This window comes from Macrobrachium rosenbergii, chromosome 55 (assembly GCF_040412425.1).
Source record: "Macrobrachium rosenbergii isolate ZJJX-2024 chromosome 55, ASM4041242v1, whole genome shotgun sequence".
Taxonomy (NCBI): Eukaryota; Metazoa; Arthropoda; class Malacostraca; order Decapoda; family Palaemonidae; genus Macrobrachium; species Macrobrachium rosenbergii.
The window spans coordinates 51,569,225-51,590,801 of record NC_089795.1 but is presented as its reverse complement, the minus strand read 5'-3'; the positions used below and the strand labels follow the sequence as shown (position 1 = coordinate 51,590,801).

The 21,577-nt window shown below is 34.3% G+C and overlaps 1 protein-coding gene across 1 annotated transcript in view; it reads right to left on the bottom strand.

Annotated features, from left to right (window-relative positions):
- Positions 1–21,229, bottom strand: part of Tmtc2 (Transmembrane O-mannosyltransferase targeting cadherins 2) — a 224,099-nt gene extending 202,870 nt beyond the window's left edge. The window contains exon 1 of the mRNA XM_067098514.1: positions 21,012–21,229. Coding sequence (XP_066954615.1) covers positions 21,012–21,097 — 86 coding nt within the window. The 5' untranslated portion in view covers positions 21,098–21,229. The remainder of the gene's footprint in view (positions 1–21,011) is intronic.
- Positions 21,230–21,577: the final 348 nt, after the last annotated feature.

Below are 21,577 nucleotides of genomic sequence, written 5' to 3'. Positions count from 1 at the left end.
TTTGACAGGTGACACTATCATAATATCAAGCTATAAACATCGTTTAATATCGAGTTCACTATAGTTTGGGAATAACTTACACCAGCGAAGAATTATAACGGTCAGCGCATCTGCCTCAGACATGACTCGAACCTGGGCACTTGGTTTAGATACAACGATGAATAGATACAACGATGAACAGTCGACTTCGACCACTCTGCTATCGTGGACGAGATCGAATCCTGGCCGGGGCTGATAACAATTATAATTCCTAGTGGGTGCAAGTTATCTCAAAGCTACATTTTTACTTGGTGCAAGTTATATCCAAGCTACAGTTTAATGGGTGAGTTATTCTTAAGGCATAAAATATATATATATATATATATATATATATATATATATATATATATATATATATGTATATATATATATATATACATATATGAATGTGTGTATGAATGTGTGTATATATATATATACATATATATATATTATATACGTGTACGTGGTAATGTAACACCTCAAAATCAGTACATCCTGGTAAACGAAGCTCCCTCCATACTTGATTGACACCAGTCTCTGTGATCAATTCACGTTGAAATTTTGGCCCATGCAGGCATCGCAATATTCTTCCTAATTTCCGAGGGCCGTTTTTGACTACCTAACCAGGAAGTAGTTTATTTCTCGAAGGTTCAAAATGTGCTTCATATGATACGGCCATTGCTCCCAGATGGCAAGGAGCAAAGATTGACTGCTTCAAAAATCCTCATTTTTTTTTTAGTGTCAATAAAACGCTTCAAGAGGACGCTGAGTGAGGCATCAATTCTCTGATGAAGATGATTTATGAGCTGATGTTCAAGTCTCTCATGAACAAAGAATGCCTTACTCGGTGGTTTTTTTTTTTCAACTACTAAATTTTCCCAGACTCGCATAACCTTTAAGAGTATTCACTTTCTTGACCTTTTCCATCTATTCGGGTAAGGACTACATAAAGGGAAAGGGCTGCCCACTCCATCGGCCTCTGCGTCTAAAAACCCAGTGAAATGTCTTTGACGAAACGAAAATTCAATGAATGCCCTCAAGATCTTTCAGTCGTCCACCTCGTGGAAAGCTACTTTCATCCAGCCCCCGCTAACCTCTATCGCCAATGTCCATTATGCAGGTACCTTAGTCAAAGTTTCAGAGGAAGAAAAGCAGATTGGCACTACAACAACTAGGCCAAAAATTTAACGTATGAGGTTGTGGGAGGTGGAGGGGTTGCATAAAGAGTGAGGCTAAACCCCAAAAGTTTGGGAAAGAGAGAAAGGGAGCGATTTCCCAAGCTTTGCAAGATAAGGCACAAATCATAATTTGGCCCTTTGAACTTCACGCATGTCAGAACGAGACAAAAATTCGGCTGGCAGAAAAACTATTTAAAAAACGATTCAAAATAAAAACGATTTTACCACAGTGGACATTATTCGTATGCCACTAATTACATCTGAATTCATTTACTTCATCAAGATGGAATGGCAGATATATTAATACACAAACTATCACTCTGACCAATTATCTTATCGTCGGCGGGTATCAAGTGACCTGAGCGTAAGCTGAAGCAATTAGCAAGGATTAATGGCAACAGCAGAGGATTTGTGGCAGAAAAAGCACAACACCCGTATGTGTGTTTTTTATTATCATTAATATCACCCGATCCTTGGATCACTTTTATAAATTTTTCGATCACTGTTTATAAATTGCTGGCACTTATAAACAGACGTAAAAGAGACATTCACAGCAGACAGTAAGTGGCACATACGCAAACAGTCTAAAAGTAAAACCAGGGTCACCTAAAAACAATATAAGATAAGAGGGGAAACTGAGTAGACAAATAAAAGAAGAATCGTAAATCAACGCATGCTAGCATGCGTTGTGCAAGGATAGAATAAACATGAATGCGTAAGTAATATATAAGATTTTTGTCCAACACGCTTAATGCACCCAGCTTTATCTGACGTCACAATAAGAACGCGCGAAAAACACCCTCACGAAATGGGGGTTGGGGGGGGAGGGATTCCTCGAAATCGTAAATTACCTTATTCTGAATCCTTGGTCATGAAAGGTCTCTTGATACTTCAATATTCCGCCAAAGTACTTAATCTCTTATCTCGTCTCCGACGCGAGTAATATTCTTTGAATAGTTCTCTCTCTCTCTCTCTCTCTCGTGATAGATTGCGGTACTGTGTGTGTATGTATCATCTGTCAAACGTACTTTTTTTTAACTCCTATATCTGTAATTATGCCATTCGGTCATGCACTATATTTAGTGTTCATCTCGATTGCTAGGCTACTCAGGTATCACTGTGGCCCATGCTACTCGATAACACCTGACTCCCAAAATATAGAGCAAGCCCCTAAACACTGCTTTCCACGACGAATTTGCTGGTCCAGTGTCCATAAGAAGGTTTTATCGCCGCTTTAGTCATACAAAGGAATTGTCTAAGGAAAAACTGACATTATTTTACTTGATAATGAAAAGGAAAACCGCCTTATTATACGACCTGCTTAGACATTTAGAATTTCGTCAGGAAGGTTTTCAGCATGTGAAGATGCATAGCATTTTGTTGAAAAGTAAAGTATTTTATTGCAGTGTGGTCACAATAAAGTTTCCAAGGATAATCAGGCGCAATAGTTGCATCACCAATGGCGTTTTTGTACATCTGATTTTCTGTTCATATGTTTAGATGTAAGAGATATGATATACAATATGTATACATCTATACATATATATACATTATATAAATATTATATATATTACATATAGTATATATGTATGTATGTATGTATGTATGTATGTATGTATGTATGTATGTAAATATGCGTGTGAGTTTGTGTGTCCCAAAGTCAGGGTCTTTCGTGTCGATGTATACTTGCAACAATAATCCTTAACATTTCCTTATTAGTTATCTTGATAACATAAACTTTGCCGAATCTAGTAACAGGGTATTAAGAGACTATCTCCCCTTTAAATGAAGAATAATATTTACGCGGACAATGGGAGAAATTTCTATGGAAAAATAAGGGTACTTCATCATCGCAGTTTCTGCTCAGTTTGCTGAAGACAGGATTATTTTCAAAATATTAGATTCCATAAAGGATATTCTCCGTGTTTTTCAGTATAAAAGATTCACGCAATAGTCTCCATAATCTGCATTCGTATGAATAATAATAATTCAGGATAACCTGAGTAACACTGCTCTTCATCTTAATACAACTCACGGTTATACCACTCATATGCTAAAAGTAACGTTGATCTTATAACTTCAAAAACAAAAACAAAATTGGAAAAGGTTAAAAAGAAAACCATAGGCCTCACTCCACGTCACATTATGCTTTGAGGGTCAAGGTAAGAAGTAGACTTCGGGTTAAGTTCCCCGCTCTCGTCCACCATCCTCCTCAAGGGAAGGGTTCAAGCCCAGGCCATGGGTTCTCTCTCTAACCCCAGGGCACCACCGTGGGTTCACCTCAACACATTTCCGATCCGAGGTCGGGTCCAGATAATAAGCGGGATTCACATGTTCTCCAGTTCAGCCCAGGCATCCCCAACACCTGATTGTTAAGCCTGCCTCTCTCTCTCTCTCTCTCTCTCTCTCTCTCTCTCTCTCTCTCTCTCTACTTTCGCATCACGTTTGTGTGATTAAGCTTCCCTGTGGTCCTTCACGTCGTTTTTAGGCTAATTATTTGACTCTTTGATGACTGTCCTAGAAGACCGCTATTTCATTGATAATACCTGGTTCTTGATTGATAACTCTTCTCTCTTCTCCTTCTTTTCTTCTTTCTCTTTCTCTCTCTCTCTCTCTCTTCCATTTCACCTGTTCCAGATCACAATAGTCCGTCAGTCTTCATCGCTGTTTCCTCATCATTTCATTATTATTTATGTAAACAACATAAGTAATCAAAAAGTTCGAATATATCTAATCGTTACTTCTCTTTTATATTACCTCGCAGAGAGAGAGAGAGAGAGAGAGAGAGAGAGAGAGAGAGAGAGAGAGAGAGAGAGAGAGAGAGAGAGAGAGAGAGAGAGGATGTTTCCAACTACTTTTGTATTTAAGCCCAATTATGGCAACTATTTACTAATGAATGACCACAGAGTAAATATAAATATATAGACATAATCATACTTGAGAACCTTTTTTTTGTTAACTTCTTTAAGGATTATTATTACTCGGTTAAGAACTTCCAGCCTTGCAATAATTATTTTTCGCTAGAATTATTATTATTATTATTATTATTATTATTATTATTATTATTATTATTACGAATGTACTAAGAGTAAATAATTTAACAATTGCATAACTTTCAAGCGAAGATTCCGAGGATTAAAATGGTACTGCGCAAAAATACAATGTTTAAAATACCGAGTAACAAATGAACGTAACTGAATAAAAAAAAAAACACAAATAACACAGAAAAACAAAATTACCGAGTAACAAAGAAACGTAACTGAATGAAAAACAAATAAAAAACAATAATTACTCTGTATTGCAGCTTCGGATTCTCCATTCCGTTAGAGTTATGTAAAAAGGGAACTGAACGTTGGTATAATATTTCCTTCATCTGTTCTCACGCTTATAGGAATTCCGTCATTAAAGGAGCTTGTATTTTAACATAACACACACACACACACACACACACACACACACACACACACACATATATATATATATATATATATATATATATATATATATATATATATATATATATATATATATATATATATTATTTTTTCTCTTGATGGCTCAGTGGTCACAGTCACTGAACATCTGTGTTTCTAAACCAGGCAGAGGTGTCTGAATCCCACTGGTGATGAAACAATTATCAATTACAATTCCTGCAAGGTGTGTTATTCTGCTGGATATTGAATTGGACATTATAAGATATTTTGTGAATATATATATATATATATATATATATATATATATATATATATATATATATATATATATATATATATAAATAAATCATTCTTCTAATGCAACAAAAACTCTTCTCTGTGCCTCTACTTATTCCACACTCTTCCCACCTAAACATTCTTCAGTCTTCTATCTCTCAATAATTATTAATCTTCCTCCCTTCATTCTTCCTTTCCTCCTTCATCTCATCCTCACCCTCTTTCCTAAATCTCTCCAACTCCTTACCATCAAGCCTGTGCTACACTGGTTGAGGCTGTCGTGAGCCGTTTGACACAGGGGGGTCCCACCAACGCTGGTCTCCCTCTACTTACCCACCCCCCCACCACACACAAACTTCTTGTACGCCCACAATACTTGAAATCAACCAGCCACAAACCTCCCAACACACACACACACACACACACACACACACACACACACACGCTAGGCGTAATGTAACAGTTGTTAGCCTAGGTAATATTATTTGTTGTTAATGCAAGTTTAATTGTGTGATAAGGATGCTGAGCTTGTTCATTACACAGATACACACACACACATATATATATATATATATATATATATATATATATATATATATATATATATATATATGTTATATATACATACTTTTATCAATTGTTGCTCACTTCCAATTATTTGATCTGAAAGGAATATGATTCAAACGAAATTTAAATCCGATTCCCATGGTAATTCTTAATTTTAACCAAATACTACTTAAGAAGGGAAACAAAAGCAAAATCATATTTAATACATATCTCGCCTCTTGAAAAGTGAAAATTATAAGAGTTGGACAGTACGGGAACATTTTCAAAATTCCGTCAATTTCAGATACGAATGATGTCACCCCCGTAATTTTCCTTCTTAAATTAAACCAAACATAACTACTGATTTTGAAACAAGTCGAAATCTCAGCAAAAAAAAAGTAATTTTTTCTTGATTAATCTTGTATCATGCACTTCCACGTCTGAATAAAGAGAAAGATATTTTATGCACATACTGTATAAAAACCTGCAAAAATATATTGCTATACACACACACATATACATATATATATATATATATATATATATATATATATATATATATATATATGTATATGTACATGTGCATACATATATCCACCAGATTTTAAATGTGATCTGTATTTTTCCTAAGGTAAAATTTAGGGGCTTACAAATGTTGGGTTAAGGGCGAGTAACTCATTTATGAAATCGTAGGTTTGTATTCTGTTTGGAACACAGATACACAGACAGAGAGAAAGAAAGAGCATGTATACATACATACATACACACACACACACACACACATATATATATATATATATACATATATATATACAGTATACGAAGAGAGTAACAGAAACAGAAACAGAACAACGAGAACCAGAGGAGGAGAAGAAGAACCGAATAAGAAGAAACAGGAAAGTAGCAGTAATAGAATAACGCAAGAGTTACTGATTGGTGGACCCATTGCTTCCAAGTACATAAACGTCATCCTAAATCCTTTACCTTCGCGATAGTGGCCGTAATAATACGTGCACGCTTAATCGTCCTCTCTCTCTCTCTCTCTTCTCTCTTTCCGTACCGCACTGTTTATCTTTCTCATCCTTTGTATTGTTCTTTACCTATTTTATTCTCTTTTTCTCTATCTCTCTCTCTCTCTCTCTCCGTAACACACTGTTTATGTTTTTCGTCCTTTGTATTATTCCCTTACCCATTTCATCTTCTCTCCGTACCGCACTGTTTATCTTTTCATTCTTTTGTGTTGTCCTACCTATTTTATTCTATTTTTTTCTCTTCTCTCTCTCTTCCGCAAATTCTTTATCGTTCTTAATCTTTACTGTTCCTCAATTATTTTCTCTCTCTCTCTCTCTCTTCTCTTTCTTTCAGTTTAACCTCCCCTCTATCCACATCCACACTATTCAGGTAGCTGATCTTTCTTTCATTATCTTCGTCTTCTCTCTCTCCTATACACGCTTTAAAAGGTACGAGAGAGAGAGAGAGAGAGAGAGAGAGAGAGAGAGAGAGAGAGAGAGAGAGAGAGAGAGAGAGAGAAAGTAAAGCGCAGTAGTGTTAAACAAGAACGTAATTGAAATGTTGAATACAGAGCTACATTAATAGTTCATAGGATATATTTAATTAAGGGGTTCCCAATCGTCATCAGCGCATAAAAGTCATTCTCCATACCCGCACGCAACTCCCTAATAACGAATTTGGGAGTGGGAGAGGGAGGGAGTAAGAGAGAGAGAGAGAGAGAGGAGAGAGAGAGAGAGAGAGAGAATCAGGGAGAAGGCTGGGAGTTGTTGGGAGTTGGGAGTTGGGACGGAAAGGAGTAGGTGGGGAGTAAATTACCTAAATGTTTAATCCGCGGTCAATGCAAATGTTTGTTGCTGAAATTGTTGTAGTTAGTTTTTTTTTTTGCTCGCCCGTATCATTTACAGAACGGACAGGGAAAATTACACGGCCGGTGCAAGAAGGAAGTTTTTTTGTGTCTGTGTGTGTGTGTGTTTTTTTTTAATAAGGAGTTCAACTTATTTGCCTCTGTTCATTGTGTGGTTATTGGGATTCGTTCCAACAGATGTATATTAGTATTCTAATTATAATAAAAGACTCAGCGAAGAAAGCTGAAAACAAAGCATGAGAGAAAAATAATAGAATAACGAATACACAAAGCCAAGGAATAACCCACAAGAAAACAAGGGAATGGCTTATTGACAAAGTAAAGGGAATAACGTATAAGAAAAGCAAAGGGAATTAGCTTATAAACAAAGCGATGGGCATAACATATAAAAAAAGTAACTTAATAACCGATACAAAAATGAATGGAAATAACTTAAACGAAGCCAAAGGAATATTATATAAAGAAAAGCGAATGACAGAAACAAAGCAAAAGGACTAACATATAAACAAAGTAAAACTGATAACACATAAACAAAGCAATGGGAATAACATAGAAACAGAGCAAAGGAAATAAAAAAAATAATGATTAATCAACAAAGAGATTTACGAATATATAACCAAAAATAACGAGCTACAAAATTCAGGTAAAAACAATGAACATGGCCCACGTTGCTATAATATATCTTAGCTACATCACTTGCTTTGTTTATATGTTATCCCTATTAGTTTATTTATACGCTATTCCCTTTGCCACTCCCTTGCTTTTTATTTATATGTTACTCCTTGCTTGGTTTATTCATCACTGCCTTGCCTTTGTTTGCGAGCTTCAAGTTTCCTCGATGCGAACAGTAGATGGGGCTGAGGGAAGGGGGAGGGAAGTGGGTCACACGGTGGCACGAGAGCCTGGTATTTAAGTAAGGGATTCAATCAGTCAGTTTAATATATTTTTTTCGTTTTAACTTCCTCATTTGAAATTTGCCTATCATAAATCATAATTCTTTCATCAATGTTTTTCTTTTAATTTTACACTTCCATATTTCTTAGCAAGGGTTTTATAATATACATATATATACAGTATATATATATATATATATATATATGTTTATATATATATATAATTTACAAAAACCTACAAAGAAGTATCGATATGTATTATGTATAAAACTATAAAGATATATATATATATATATATATATATATATATATATATATATATATATATATATATATATATATATAATTAATATATATATATATATATATATATATATATATATATATATATATATATATATAAATATATATATATATATACATATACACACTGCATATCAAATCCCGCCGCTCACTGATGGCTTGGATTGCGCCATTGCAAAAATCCCGGCAGCCCGTCAACCTAGCAGTCCGGAAAAAAACCAGAGAGGTCAGTAAGAGAATAGGTACCATGCCCTCGGGCTGGAGAGTTAAACAGTGGGCCTAGCGACACACTGGCCACGTGTCATAGGCATTGGGACCTATCCCCACTGGCTGTCGGCCTGAGAAACAGATCAGCGCCTGCCCTATGAGCCTACAGAAGCCAAGGAGGACTTTAACTTTTAACTTTAATATATATAAATGTGACTGAGTATATATATATTTATAAATACACACACACACACACACACACACACACACACACACACACATATATATATATATATATATATATATATATATATATATATATATATATATATATGTACATTTATATAATGCATGTCCTTTGTTATAAATTCATACAACAGTAATTATAAAACACTGGCCTATTTCGAGGTTAATTAGTTTATAATAATTCTTAGCTGTAGATTCCCTTCATTAACCAGTTGACACCGACAGGGATAACGTTCACTTCGGCAAATCAGGTGAATTCAGTTGACAATTTAATGTTCACCTATCTTTGTTTATTACTATATGTAACAACAATTGCTGCTTGATTCTTACAACGTGTGAAGGAAAGCAATTAATCCTGAACTGTTTCAAATTTCTCAAACGTACATAACTTGTAGACAAAACTCATATAGAATATGTGCGCTTGATGATGTGGAATGGAATGGAGTGTAAAATTTTGGCCAAAGGCCAAGCGCTGGGACTTCTGGGGTCATTCAGCGTAGAAAGGGAAACAGAGAATAAAAGGTTCTATAGGTGTAACGGAAGGAAAACTTCGCGATTGCACTATGAAACAATTGAGGGTGAGAAGGAAGAGGAAAAAAAAGAAATTATGAACGAAGGTACAATAAAAGGAATGACAGGGGTTGCAGCTAGGGGCCGAAGGGACGGTGCAAAGAACCTTAAGTAATGCCTACTGTGCACCGCGAAAGGATCAATAAAAAATGGAACATTTTAATAAAGAAAAAATTGGTTACCTAGAATGCAGTGAAAAGCAAGCGGTTGTCCCTCTCACACGGTAAGTCAGATTTCCCATCTTTTGAGTGGGTTAAAATTAGAAAAGCTATGATGACATTAATTAAAATCCACATAAAGGTAAAGCATCTGTAAATGGCAAAATGGTTCGTATTTGTTCAACAGGCAGTGAATGCATGTGCTGTCTACTGTTCACTGTAATTAATTCATAGTAAAACAAAACACAATACACACAAACACATATATATATATATATATATATATACATATATATATATATATATATATATATATATATATATATATATATATATATATATAATTACTAAAGTACTTGTTGTACTTCTCAGAAATGTGAGGAAAGATCCACAATGAAATACATGTTATAATTCATAGTATATTAAAAATATATAACTGCAAAGCTAAAATTCTACGAGACCTTCTCAGTGGAAGAAATCTGGAGTCTTCCGAGAAAGAGTTAACAGAGTGAATTTATTCACAATAGTACTTCGATTTTGGAAAGGATTTAAATGACTAGAAATATTTCTAAAGTTATAAACACCAGCGCATTTACGTATTTCTTCACTTATACTATCATACTCAACAACACCCAAGTTTCCATCAAAGGTCTTATTTAACGTATTAAGGACGTCTTCAATACAGTTTCTGGTAGTTCTGTCCAAGGATTATATAGACTTTATCATTTTTAAAGTATAATCCACGATCGCTTTGCCAGTCACGTCGAGCTACTGAACACCAATTATTTCCACATTTACATGCTGAAATATGTTCATTTTTACGACTGACAAAAACCAACTACTTTCAACGATATAGCAGGAATCAAAATCCAAGCAACCAGTAGCATATACAACAATATATTCAGACAATTTTACAAGATTATTTTTGATGATTTTTCTCCCAATAATATTAAGGTACTGAATACAACACTGCTCTGTGTTTTTTCTATATTCAGTTTTTCCGAAATACCTTTAACCTCCTTGTTGAAAAGTAATGAAAGTGAATTTTAGAATAACAGTTGTTATATATATATATATATATATATATATATATATATATATATGTATATATATTATATATATATATATATATATATATATATATATATTATATATTATATATATATATTATCTGTTATGTATTTTGTCTGTGCTAATATAATTTAATTAAAAATCCGTTTGTATATATAAAATTTTATATATAATATATATATATATATATATATATATATATATATATATATATATATATATATATATATATTTATTTATATATACACGTCCGTCAATCAGAAGTTATTTAACCCAGAAAACAACGGAGACAACATATACAAAAAGTGTGAGGCTGCATGCTACACTTGCCCTGCCGCTAAAATAAAATAAAGCCTCGGGGATTCTTTTTATCGAATCACATCAGAAAAAAAATCAACCGCTACAATGTTGATTGTCATTATTATTGTAACGCCAGGTCATCATAGCATATTAATTAAGCCCTAATAAAAGTAACCAGAAAATTACAATTATGAATTCTTGGTAATATCATTTTACATGCTGTGTATGATTAATTAGCAGTTAATGACCTGTGTGTTGACTTAAAGCATGGTCGAACTATGAAAAATTTTGTATATTAAATGAATTCAATTAGATATTACATGGATATCATAAGTTCACAAAAGAGACGTCTTGTATAATTGTAAAAAACAATACTGAAACTTCATTGAAAAGTTATTTTACCTGTGATCAGACTGGATGTTACTGTTTTGTTTTTGGAAACGAGAAAATAGTATATAAGCAGAGCTTAAAAACGCTTCCTTTCCCTGTGTTTCTTCAATCACTCGACACCTTTCTAGACGTAACCGAGCGCGTTTTTAACAATTTATATTCATACTTTTTTTTTTAGCATGGGTTAGGATTGACATGAAACTCTCAGTCACTTCACTAGCCAAAGAGAAAGACAAAAACCTATTACTAATCCGATTGTTCCGTCTCAGTGTCTTTAAAATAATGAATTCTCATTTTATTTTCTAGTATTTTCAATGGCTATTTACATGCCCCCAAAAATTCATTAAAATTCCTAGTGATCCAGCTTCAACCACGCAACGTAAATATATTGTAGCATCATACCCCAAGATCATTTACAATCATTAAACAGCTTCATAATCTGAAGTCAACTGTCACCATGGTATACATCGCAGAATCGTAATTGCAGAATTTCTACCCTGGCGACGACTTTCATTACGGAAAGATTTTCATTATTATCAGCAGTTTAGAAACAACAAAACGACGAAAGGCTTTTACATCGCAAACACCAAATTTTTTTATCCAAACGAGAATGCGATATTAGCATAACTACACATAGAGACAGAGATAAAATGAAAACTGTTATTTACGCTACATATTCCGAAATCCAGTTCGTTTTCTGTTTCCTAAAAGTATGTGTGGTGATGCATAGGTCTATATGTGGGCAGCCTATTTCCCTTACATTTCCCACGAAATGTAATGGATTGATTGATTGGCTGATAAGATGGAAGTTCTCTGGCGTCGTGAGATCAAAGGTTACTGACGCAGAGATAAATAATAAAGTTAGGAACAAAGTGTAATGCATCTTTTTCACGCCGAGTAATAAAAAAAAAGTATTAAATTTAGACGAAAAGTCAATTCACAATAATTCAGCATCCACCAGGTGCCGTATTCCGGCTACAAAGTCAACAGAAATTATTATTAAAAATATATGCATTTGCAATTTCGTTCCAGATTTTACCGTAATTCTGCAAGGTCTGAAAACGTACGTTTCAGTGATATTTATAAATATACGCAATATATATATATATATATATATATATATATATATATATATATATATATATATATATATATATATATATATATATACTGTATATATATTATATATACAATAACAACAAAATATATGTATAAATATAAATATATATATATATATATATATATATATATATATATATATATATATATATATATATATCGCATGATTATAAAAAGGAATGAATTAATAATAATAATAATAATAATAATAATAATAATAATAATAATAATAATAATAGTGACTTGAGGGACAAAACCGAGATCTATTTCGCATCACGCTGTTGTCTAAACTTTTATTATTTTTCAAAATAACGTCTGAAACGCTTACGGAAATGAAAAAAAAAAGTATATTATAAAAAATATAAGGGAAGCAGGCAAGTACGAAGTAAAACAGAAAGAGCAGGAACTCTTACTTTTGTTTACCAACGACCAACGCCATCTTCAAAAACGTCGAAGAAAACGGTCTTGAAGCCACCCCCCAAAAATTATGGTTATTTAATTTTTTGACACTATTATTATTATTATTATTATTATTATTATTATTATTATTATTATTGTGACCATCAACACAATTTTTTTTATAAAGTAACACGATAGCATCCGATATATAAAAAAATTCAGCAAAGCAAATACTCGTTTTTACCACAACTTATTCATAGTGCGTTCGAGACAGTCTGTCTTATGGGAAATAGAAAGTGGCGTTACTTTGACAGCATAAGCTAAAGCAGACGAAATTATGGCACCGTAAGATGACAGATTTTACGTTAATTGCCAGTAATCAATGACGGTTTTCTGTGGGGCAATGTTTACAATGTGGATGTTGAATATATATATATATATATATATATATATATATATATATATATATATATATATACAAAATATATATATATATATATATGTATATATATATATATATATATGTATACGAATTATTTCATATAACGATAATGTACAAAAAAGCGGTCTTTGAATACATAACCTTTTAGGTTACATCTTCAATTAGTGTTCTTTGCATGATATGATATCATCAACATTACTCGTTTATTCTACCGTTTAGTATCCTATCACATAAGTCTTATATTCCTTAGTTGTAAATGCTCTAAATAAATCATCCTAAATAACTGCAGCCCTCGGAATCCTTACCTCATTCAGTTACCAAATTCTCATTCAGTTACGTTTTCAGGAATAATTAATATTCAAAGCATCACAGCATCACCCGAACATCCGGGTGATGCTTAGCAACAAAGATTCAGAGTGTGTGTGTGTATGTGTGATATATAATTTATATATATATATATATATATATATATATATATATATATATATATATATATATATATATATATATATATATAAATAGAGAGATACATACAGAGAGAGAGAGAGAGAGAGAGAGAGAGAGAGAGAGAGAGAGAGAGAGAGAGAGAGAGAGAGAAATATATTTGTTGCATAAACTAGAAATATATTTATTGTTATTGTATATACAATATATATATATATATTATATTGTATATTATATATATATATATATATATATATATATATATATATATATATATATATATATATATATATATATATATATATATATATATATATATATATATATATATATATATATATGTGGACATTATACATTTTATTTTTCTTAATGTTTTCCTCAGTTATGCAAATGATATGGTGTTATAATTTACAGTATGAACCCTAAATATCGATACATATTTAAACCGCGTACTCCGTAAGCCGTTTTGAAATGACCGAAGCTTTTCAGCTTCTTGAACCCTTTCCAGATTTCGCGATTATACAATATGATCATTCAGCCAGTCACCGCTATCTAATTGCCGGATGACTGCTCATGCTTATCGGATATCAAAACAACTTTCGCAAAATGCATTTCATTTCGGCATAAAGTTGTGCCTCGATTGGCGAAGAACCCGCAGCTATCGGCCAATCAGCAAGCGATGTTGTAAAGGATAAGTCTAACCGGCAATTATAGCGCGAGCCCCGGCCTCCGAAAGATTATGACACGCGGCCATTAATTAAGAGACCAGCTGTTCGATCCCCTACTTTAAATCCCCTTGCATTTCATCTGCGATGAAATTTATAGCTCAGTCTTTTCCTCCTCCGTACAACCCACCCGGCGGTCCCTGACCGCGGCGGGTCCGGTCCTCCACGGGTCTGGGGGAGTGGCCCCCCGTAGAGGGTCCCTTAGGGACGAACACCGAAGGTGTTTAAGGTATCGAAACAATAAAGAAAAAATATGTAATCACTTTAAACCAACATGCGGGATGGGCAGTTTCCCATTGTTCCCAGTTGAGATGTTATACCGGCGGAGGTGTCTTAGATAAACCCCATACATTTGTCGGGATGGGGGCGGGGGAGTTATGGAGGTGGGAGCGTAAAGAGGAAGGGGAGAAAGGGTGCATTTGTAGGAGGTATTTCGGCAGGAAGGAGAGAGAACTGCTGGAAGAAGGAGCCAAATGGAAAATGAGTTCGGTTTGCGTGTTTTTTTTTTTTTTTTAAGATTAGCTATTTCAGTTATGGTCAATTATTTTTTATGGACGTTTTTTCATTATGAAACAATTTTTTTTTTTGTCACTACATTATTAGCAATGCCCGGATTATCATTACGAATAATAATTAATGTCAACAAGGATCGCAACAACAACAACAACAACAATAATAATAATAATAATAATAATAATAATAATAATAATAATAACAGTTACTGAGTTTATAATTTAATCTTAGTTTTCAAATCCCTTTAAACAAATCATATCAGGCTTACAGAAAATAAGAAATAAAAAAAACGGAGAAAAAATTATAAGAAGTCAGGAAAATTACACTTGTCTCTCCAAATGCCTTCGCTTCAAGATCTTTCTGTTTCGCTCAGGAATTTTCGTACCCTTATAAATCAGTCTCCCGGAAAATTTTTATCCATTCATTCCTGAGCTGTGCTTAATTGATTTGATTTGCTTACTTAATCCTGAATCGCAGGAAGTGACTCAATTGAATCGCCTCTTGATTTTGAGCTTAAGAAAATGAATGTTATCTCTAATATCGTGGAGGCTAATGTTGCGGGGAAGACAGTACGTATCTTGATCAGGCTTAAATAAAATTATATATACTGTACATACATACATATATATATATATATATATACATGTATACACATATATATATACACATGTATTATATATATATATATATATATATATATATATATATATATATATATATATATATATATATATATATATGGATACACAGATAGATAAATAGGTAGACAGATAGATAAATAAATAAATAAAACGAAAAATGAATTCAAAATAATGATGAGAAAATTCAACAAAATTAATTATCTACAGCGGCGAAAATGATTCATTTAGCGTTGTCCAGATCTTAAAAAAAAAATTGTAGTATGCACAGCGTTGAAGTTTGGATGTAAAAATACAAATCCCTGTTCGTATACCGAGATAGCTTATTAACATCGGTATTTCAGAGTTACCTTTTCATGAGAATTAACGGAATGACTGTTGGCATAACAAAATTTGTTATTAACCTTTTTCAGCTGTAACTTTCGATATTCATTGTTACCTCAACGAATTTCTTATTATCAGAGTTATGTCAATTTTCCCGAACTTGCAAAAATTATTAATAAATAATTCATATAACTAGCAAAACCACTGTTAACGTAATAAATTATATCTCATATCATTGTTATTTAGATTCAACATTTGAAGTGAATTTACTAAATATTTATTCAATGAACGTCATAATTTACCGTCAACTGCGTTTTAAGTCATTTTTTATAAGAATTTACAAATTATTTGCACTCACCAGATTATAATTGATATTCAACGGTATTCAAATTCGTTTTCAATTTAACCTAGTACAACAAATGATAGCATCTCCAAGTATTGTATTTTACTGTTATAAACCTTTCTATATAAAATATATATATATATATATATATATATATATATATATATATATATATATATATATATATATATATATATATATATATATATAATATATATATACTCCTATAATTCAAAGAAATAGTTGTAAATCTCAAAACAAAAATTACTATCAACGGTGACCTAATTAAAATATTTGCCAAACTACTACACGATTCGTCACTAACGGTACTAAATTTTGCCTGTTATGTTAATAAAACCAGATTTTTATAAAATTAAGAGTTTATTCTGTGCAAAAAGCTGCTAGAAAAAATATTTCACTTCATTATTTTCATTTCCTCTTTTTACTTACTAGTGAAAGTACAGAATATGAACTCAGTAAATAATGCATACGAAGATATATAAATTTATTATCCTTATCTTGACAAATGATTCAGTAATGCAAACACAATATATATATATATATATATAGTATATATATATATATATATATATATATATATATATATATATATATATATATATATATATAAAAAATATACGCATATAATTTAAATGAAACTGGTATGAAAAGCAACAGCGTAAAATTATTTGCATTATCATCTTTTTGGATAATGAGCGTTATCATCATTAACGCCATCCCCATCAAATTATCGTTGCTGCTACCTTTCCTAATTAATGCCGTTGCTATCTTCGCTAATGCTATCCATGCTTATTATTTTTCAATTCTCAATTCACAGTTACGAAAATACGCCAAAACCCGGCGAATAAGCCTCTTCGCGAACGTCATCATCAACATTATGATTTCAAAGTCCTGCCAAGGCCTTCCTTCCACACAACTACTCCCCCCCACCCAACCAAATCACTCCGGGACGGAGTGTCAACTCCTGAAGTGATAACGAATTTATTGTCGCCAGCAATAAATTCCGGACTTGTTGAGATACGCCACAGATATTCGGCAGCGGTAGCGAGTGGCCCTCCAGATAGACTTGGCTGATTGTGACCAGAGAGGGAATTTCGTTCGCTCAAGTGTCAGTGCTTATACTTGACAGCCAGTCAAGGGATTTCCGAGCGTTGTGGGTGGGATTTTTTTAGCTTTTTTTTTTTTGTTTTACCCTACAATGCATAGAGTGGTTTTTTAATTCGCTTAAATTTTCTTGTAAAATATACAGTAAACAATAAACTTAAAACTGTTTTTTTTATTGTGTTCTGCCTTACAATGCGTAAAGTGGTTTATTTATTCGCTTAATTTTTTCTCGTAGAATGTACAATAAACAAACACACTGGTCCTTTTTTTTTTATTGTGTACTGCCCTACAATGCGTACAGTGGTTTATTTATTCGCATAATTTTTCTTGTAGAATGTATAATAAACAAACAAATTAATCCTGTTTTTTTAGTGCGTACTGCCCTACAACGCGTACAGTGGTTTATTAATTAGCTTCATTTTCTCGTTGAATGTACGATAAACAAACAAATTAATTCTGGTACAAAAATCAAATTCACAAATTCTTTTGTTATTATTTATGGTATTTCCCTTTGAAACGTATTTGTAATTTTTTTCAAATGCGCTTGTTTATGAAAATTACACATCTTTTGTTCAAGCAAATAGTTTACAAGATTTTGAGTTTCAAAATGAGAGAGAGAGAGAGAGAGAGAGAGAGAGAGAGAGAGAGAGAGAGAGAGAGAGAGAGAGAGAGAGAGAGAGAGAGTTCAATATTCGGTCATCTAATAATTTCCTAAATTATGATCAATGAAAGGACCGTCTTCAGTTTTACTGTTTATAGCGTTAACTAGCAGGACACTTGAAATGGAGATTTATCGTACATGACGAACAAGTAGTAATTTGTGTTTGTATTATTCAGATAATAATAATAATAACTCATTTTATTACCGAAGAATTATTATTGTTTATTTTGACATCGGCTATTAATGACTTTATCAACATTTCTATTACTCTCAAAATTATATTGGCAATAATAATAAAAAATTAATTAGTAATATTGGTAGTAATAAAAATAATAACTTAGGCGAGAATAAAAAAATTCGTACTTGCATATATATATATATATATATATATATATATATATATATATATATATATATATATATATATATATATATATATATATATATATATATATATATATATGAATGCCTGGGTATCTATATAATCAGTGATGCCACTAAATTCATAACTGTTATAATAAAACCTTAGTACTTTTACAAACGTTTATTTGAACCTTTTTAAACACTGCAAACCTGCTTCGGTATTCGAGGTCTTATATATACCAGTTACATTTATTGGGAGTTTTACAAAACTTAATTTGGCCGGTATTTTTTGTCCCTTTGCCTAGAAGTTAATTTGGTTAATTTCAGTTACTTTCAAGAAATCTTATCAGCTAATTTTTGACGTATGTTACAATAGTTTATTTCGCCTGATTTTTGAAGAACATTAAAAAATATGTAGCATTTCATTTGAATCTCATGCCAAAATGCATATCCCTTCTGACTTGAAAAAATAATTTGAAAATAAATTATTAAATTACTTTCGAAAATCATTATCACTCAACGAAGTCTAGAGAACAGTAAACAGACAAGGCAGCTGATCTGCAATAAAGATAAGAATGATTTAAAATCTATTTCTAAGTATACTCCAACCTAGCCCATCCATTACAAGCCCCTGTCAAACAGTCTTGTGAAATTCTATCTCCGCAAACCATCCAAAATCTCTACTCTTTGGAGATTAAATCTCCTACTTTCCGTACCCAGTTCGACCTTCATCCAATAGCGTTCATATGCGGTGTTATTCGTCATTCATAAACACAAGAATTTGACAAAACTCGAGATAATCGGTGAACAGAGAGCATGCCAGTGGGGTCCCCCAGTATAATGCCAAGTTCAGCCCGCAAATAACTCTACGGGCCGTTCACGCACACTTCCGGCCTTCGCACGCTCTTTCTGTCATGTTATTCGAGCGAAGGCGATTAATCATCACTTTATAAATATTCTTTCACGATTCAGTCACAAACACTGCCTTTATAGGCTGCGTTGAAAGGCACTCCATATCTAAAACGTGAGTATCACAGTTTTTTTTCTTTATTTCACTATTCATTATCTACTTTATAAAGTTTTGTTTCTGTTTTCATTCTATCAAGTACAGTATAATAAGGAGGATCGTAACGTTTCTCTTTGGGGTGATCACTGGCTAAGGAATTCTCACCTGTTGGTTTTGAAGCCCACGTGGGCTCAGCGGGAATATGTCGGAAGCCTCTCCAGCGGTCACTCAGCGGTGGAGTGGGACAGATCAGCGGTAATTCTTGCGGTATTCCTAGGCCTTATCGCCTGACATGTTAAGACTCAATTTCAACACGGAGAGGGTTTCTTGTTGCACGCTGGCAGGCGGTAAGCACAAGGGAGCGTCTGATTGGCGGTGAAATTCTTCTTTCTCCCGTCACAAGAGAAAGGATACGTTGCCTTTGACACAGTCCAACAGGAATTTAGAATGATGACTTATCGCCCATTTACACAGAGCAAGAAATACCGCTAAGCCGCCGCCACCGTCCCGTTGAAGGATGATGGAGGTGATGATAATTACCGGAGAGTCCGAAGAACAACGTTGAAAGGATCTCTCTCTCTCTCTCTCTCTCTCTTTCTCTCTCTCTCTGTTCCTTAGCTTCTTGTGCTTCCTGACATCAGCGTCCAGTGTGACACTGGCAGGCAAGCTGCTGCCCTCTTCTTTTCCCTCGCACTCATTGTCATCCAGGACGCGTCACCTCCAGATACATCGTCAAAAGGGCCGCGTTCCTCTTGACACTTGGTGCTCCGGCATAAAAGTCCCCGTTGTCGCATCCAGATCTTCGTGTCAGGCGATAAGAGCAACGGGGGAGGAGAAGGAGGAAGATGAGGAGGAGGAGGAGGAGATGGAGGAACACGAAGCCTGCTGCTGAGACGACGAGGACGACGACGTCATGCCTGCTGTTGTCTGTCGCACCTTGGGTTGTTCCCCGTGGGATTGATTCTTCCTCCTGCAGCTGCTGAAGAGTGTCACAGGCTCACACTTCGTCACTCAGGAGTTGATGATCCTTTCCTTGTAGCCCACAGTCGCTGGGTTTCGAGACACCGCTCCTCGGAATCGTTCTCTGCTGGAGGGAGACAGCCAGGACTTGTGGACCACACGTCCGAGGGACACGCAGGAACAGCATCACGACCGTCCTCCAAGGAGAGAAGACTTGTCCGTCGAAAACATGAGCGGGATGGTTCGTCGTCGTCCAACAACACCAAGGGCCGTCCCGGTCTCAGCGTCCACTATGTAAACAAGATGATCGTCTCGTCCCTCTTGCCAGCACAACCTCTCTCTCTCTCACACACACACTCACACACACATACACACAGCCCCAGCGTAATCTCGAAGACTGGCTTTTTCACGCTTTTTCTCTCTGGGTCGTCGTAGGAGGCACCCCACGGCACTGTCTGCAGCACTCAGTCGGAACCTTACCTGTCATCGTAGGCAAATTCGGCGTCTAGCGTGTTGAAATACAGGAAGAATGCTGTAACGCAGCTTGTAATCAAAACTGGCTCCATAGGGACTCCATGACCGACGTGCGCGCGCTACCACCGCCACTCACTCAATGATTGTACCGACGAACTCGACCACTGGCTGGCTGGCTCTTGCCACCACCTCTACCACCACCACCACCCAAACCCCCGCCAGACCCCCTCATATCCCTCTCCCCCATCCTCCTTCAACTCTGTCTTCCCCAGATCCCACCCATCCCTCTACCACTTGCCTCAGGCCCCTCTCTCCTCTCTCTCTCTCTCTCTCTCTCTCTCTCCACGGTCTTTTTATCTCAGTTTTGTTTAATGTCCTTCTCATTTCATGATACTTTTCATCTATTTATCATCTGTTTCTTCTCTTTTGGCAATTTTTCCCTCCCATCAATCGTCCCAAGTCCATCACTGCCAAAAGAAACGGGACAGAAATGTGACTGCCACAATCTCGTCGATTACACAGAGCAACTCCAAAGAAAACACATTCTAACAAAATATTTCAAAGACGAAAAA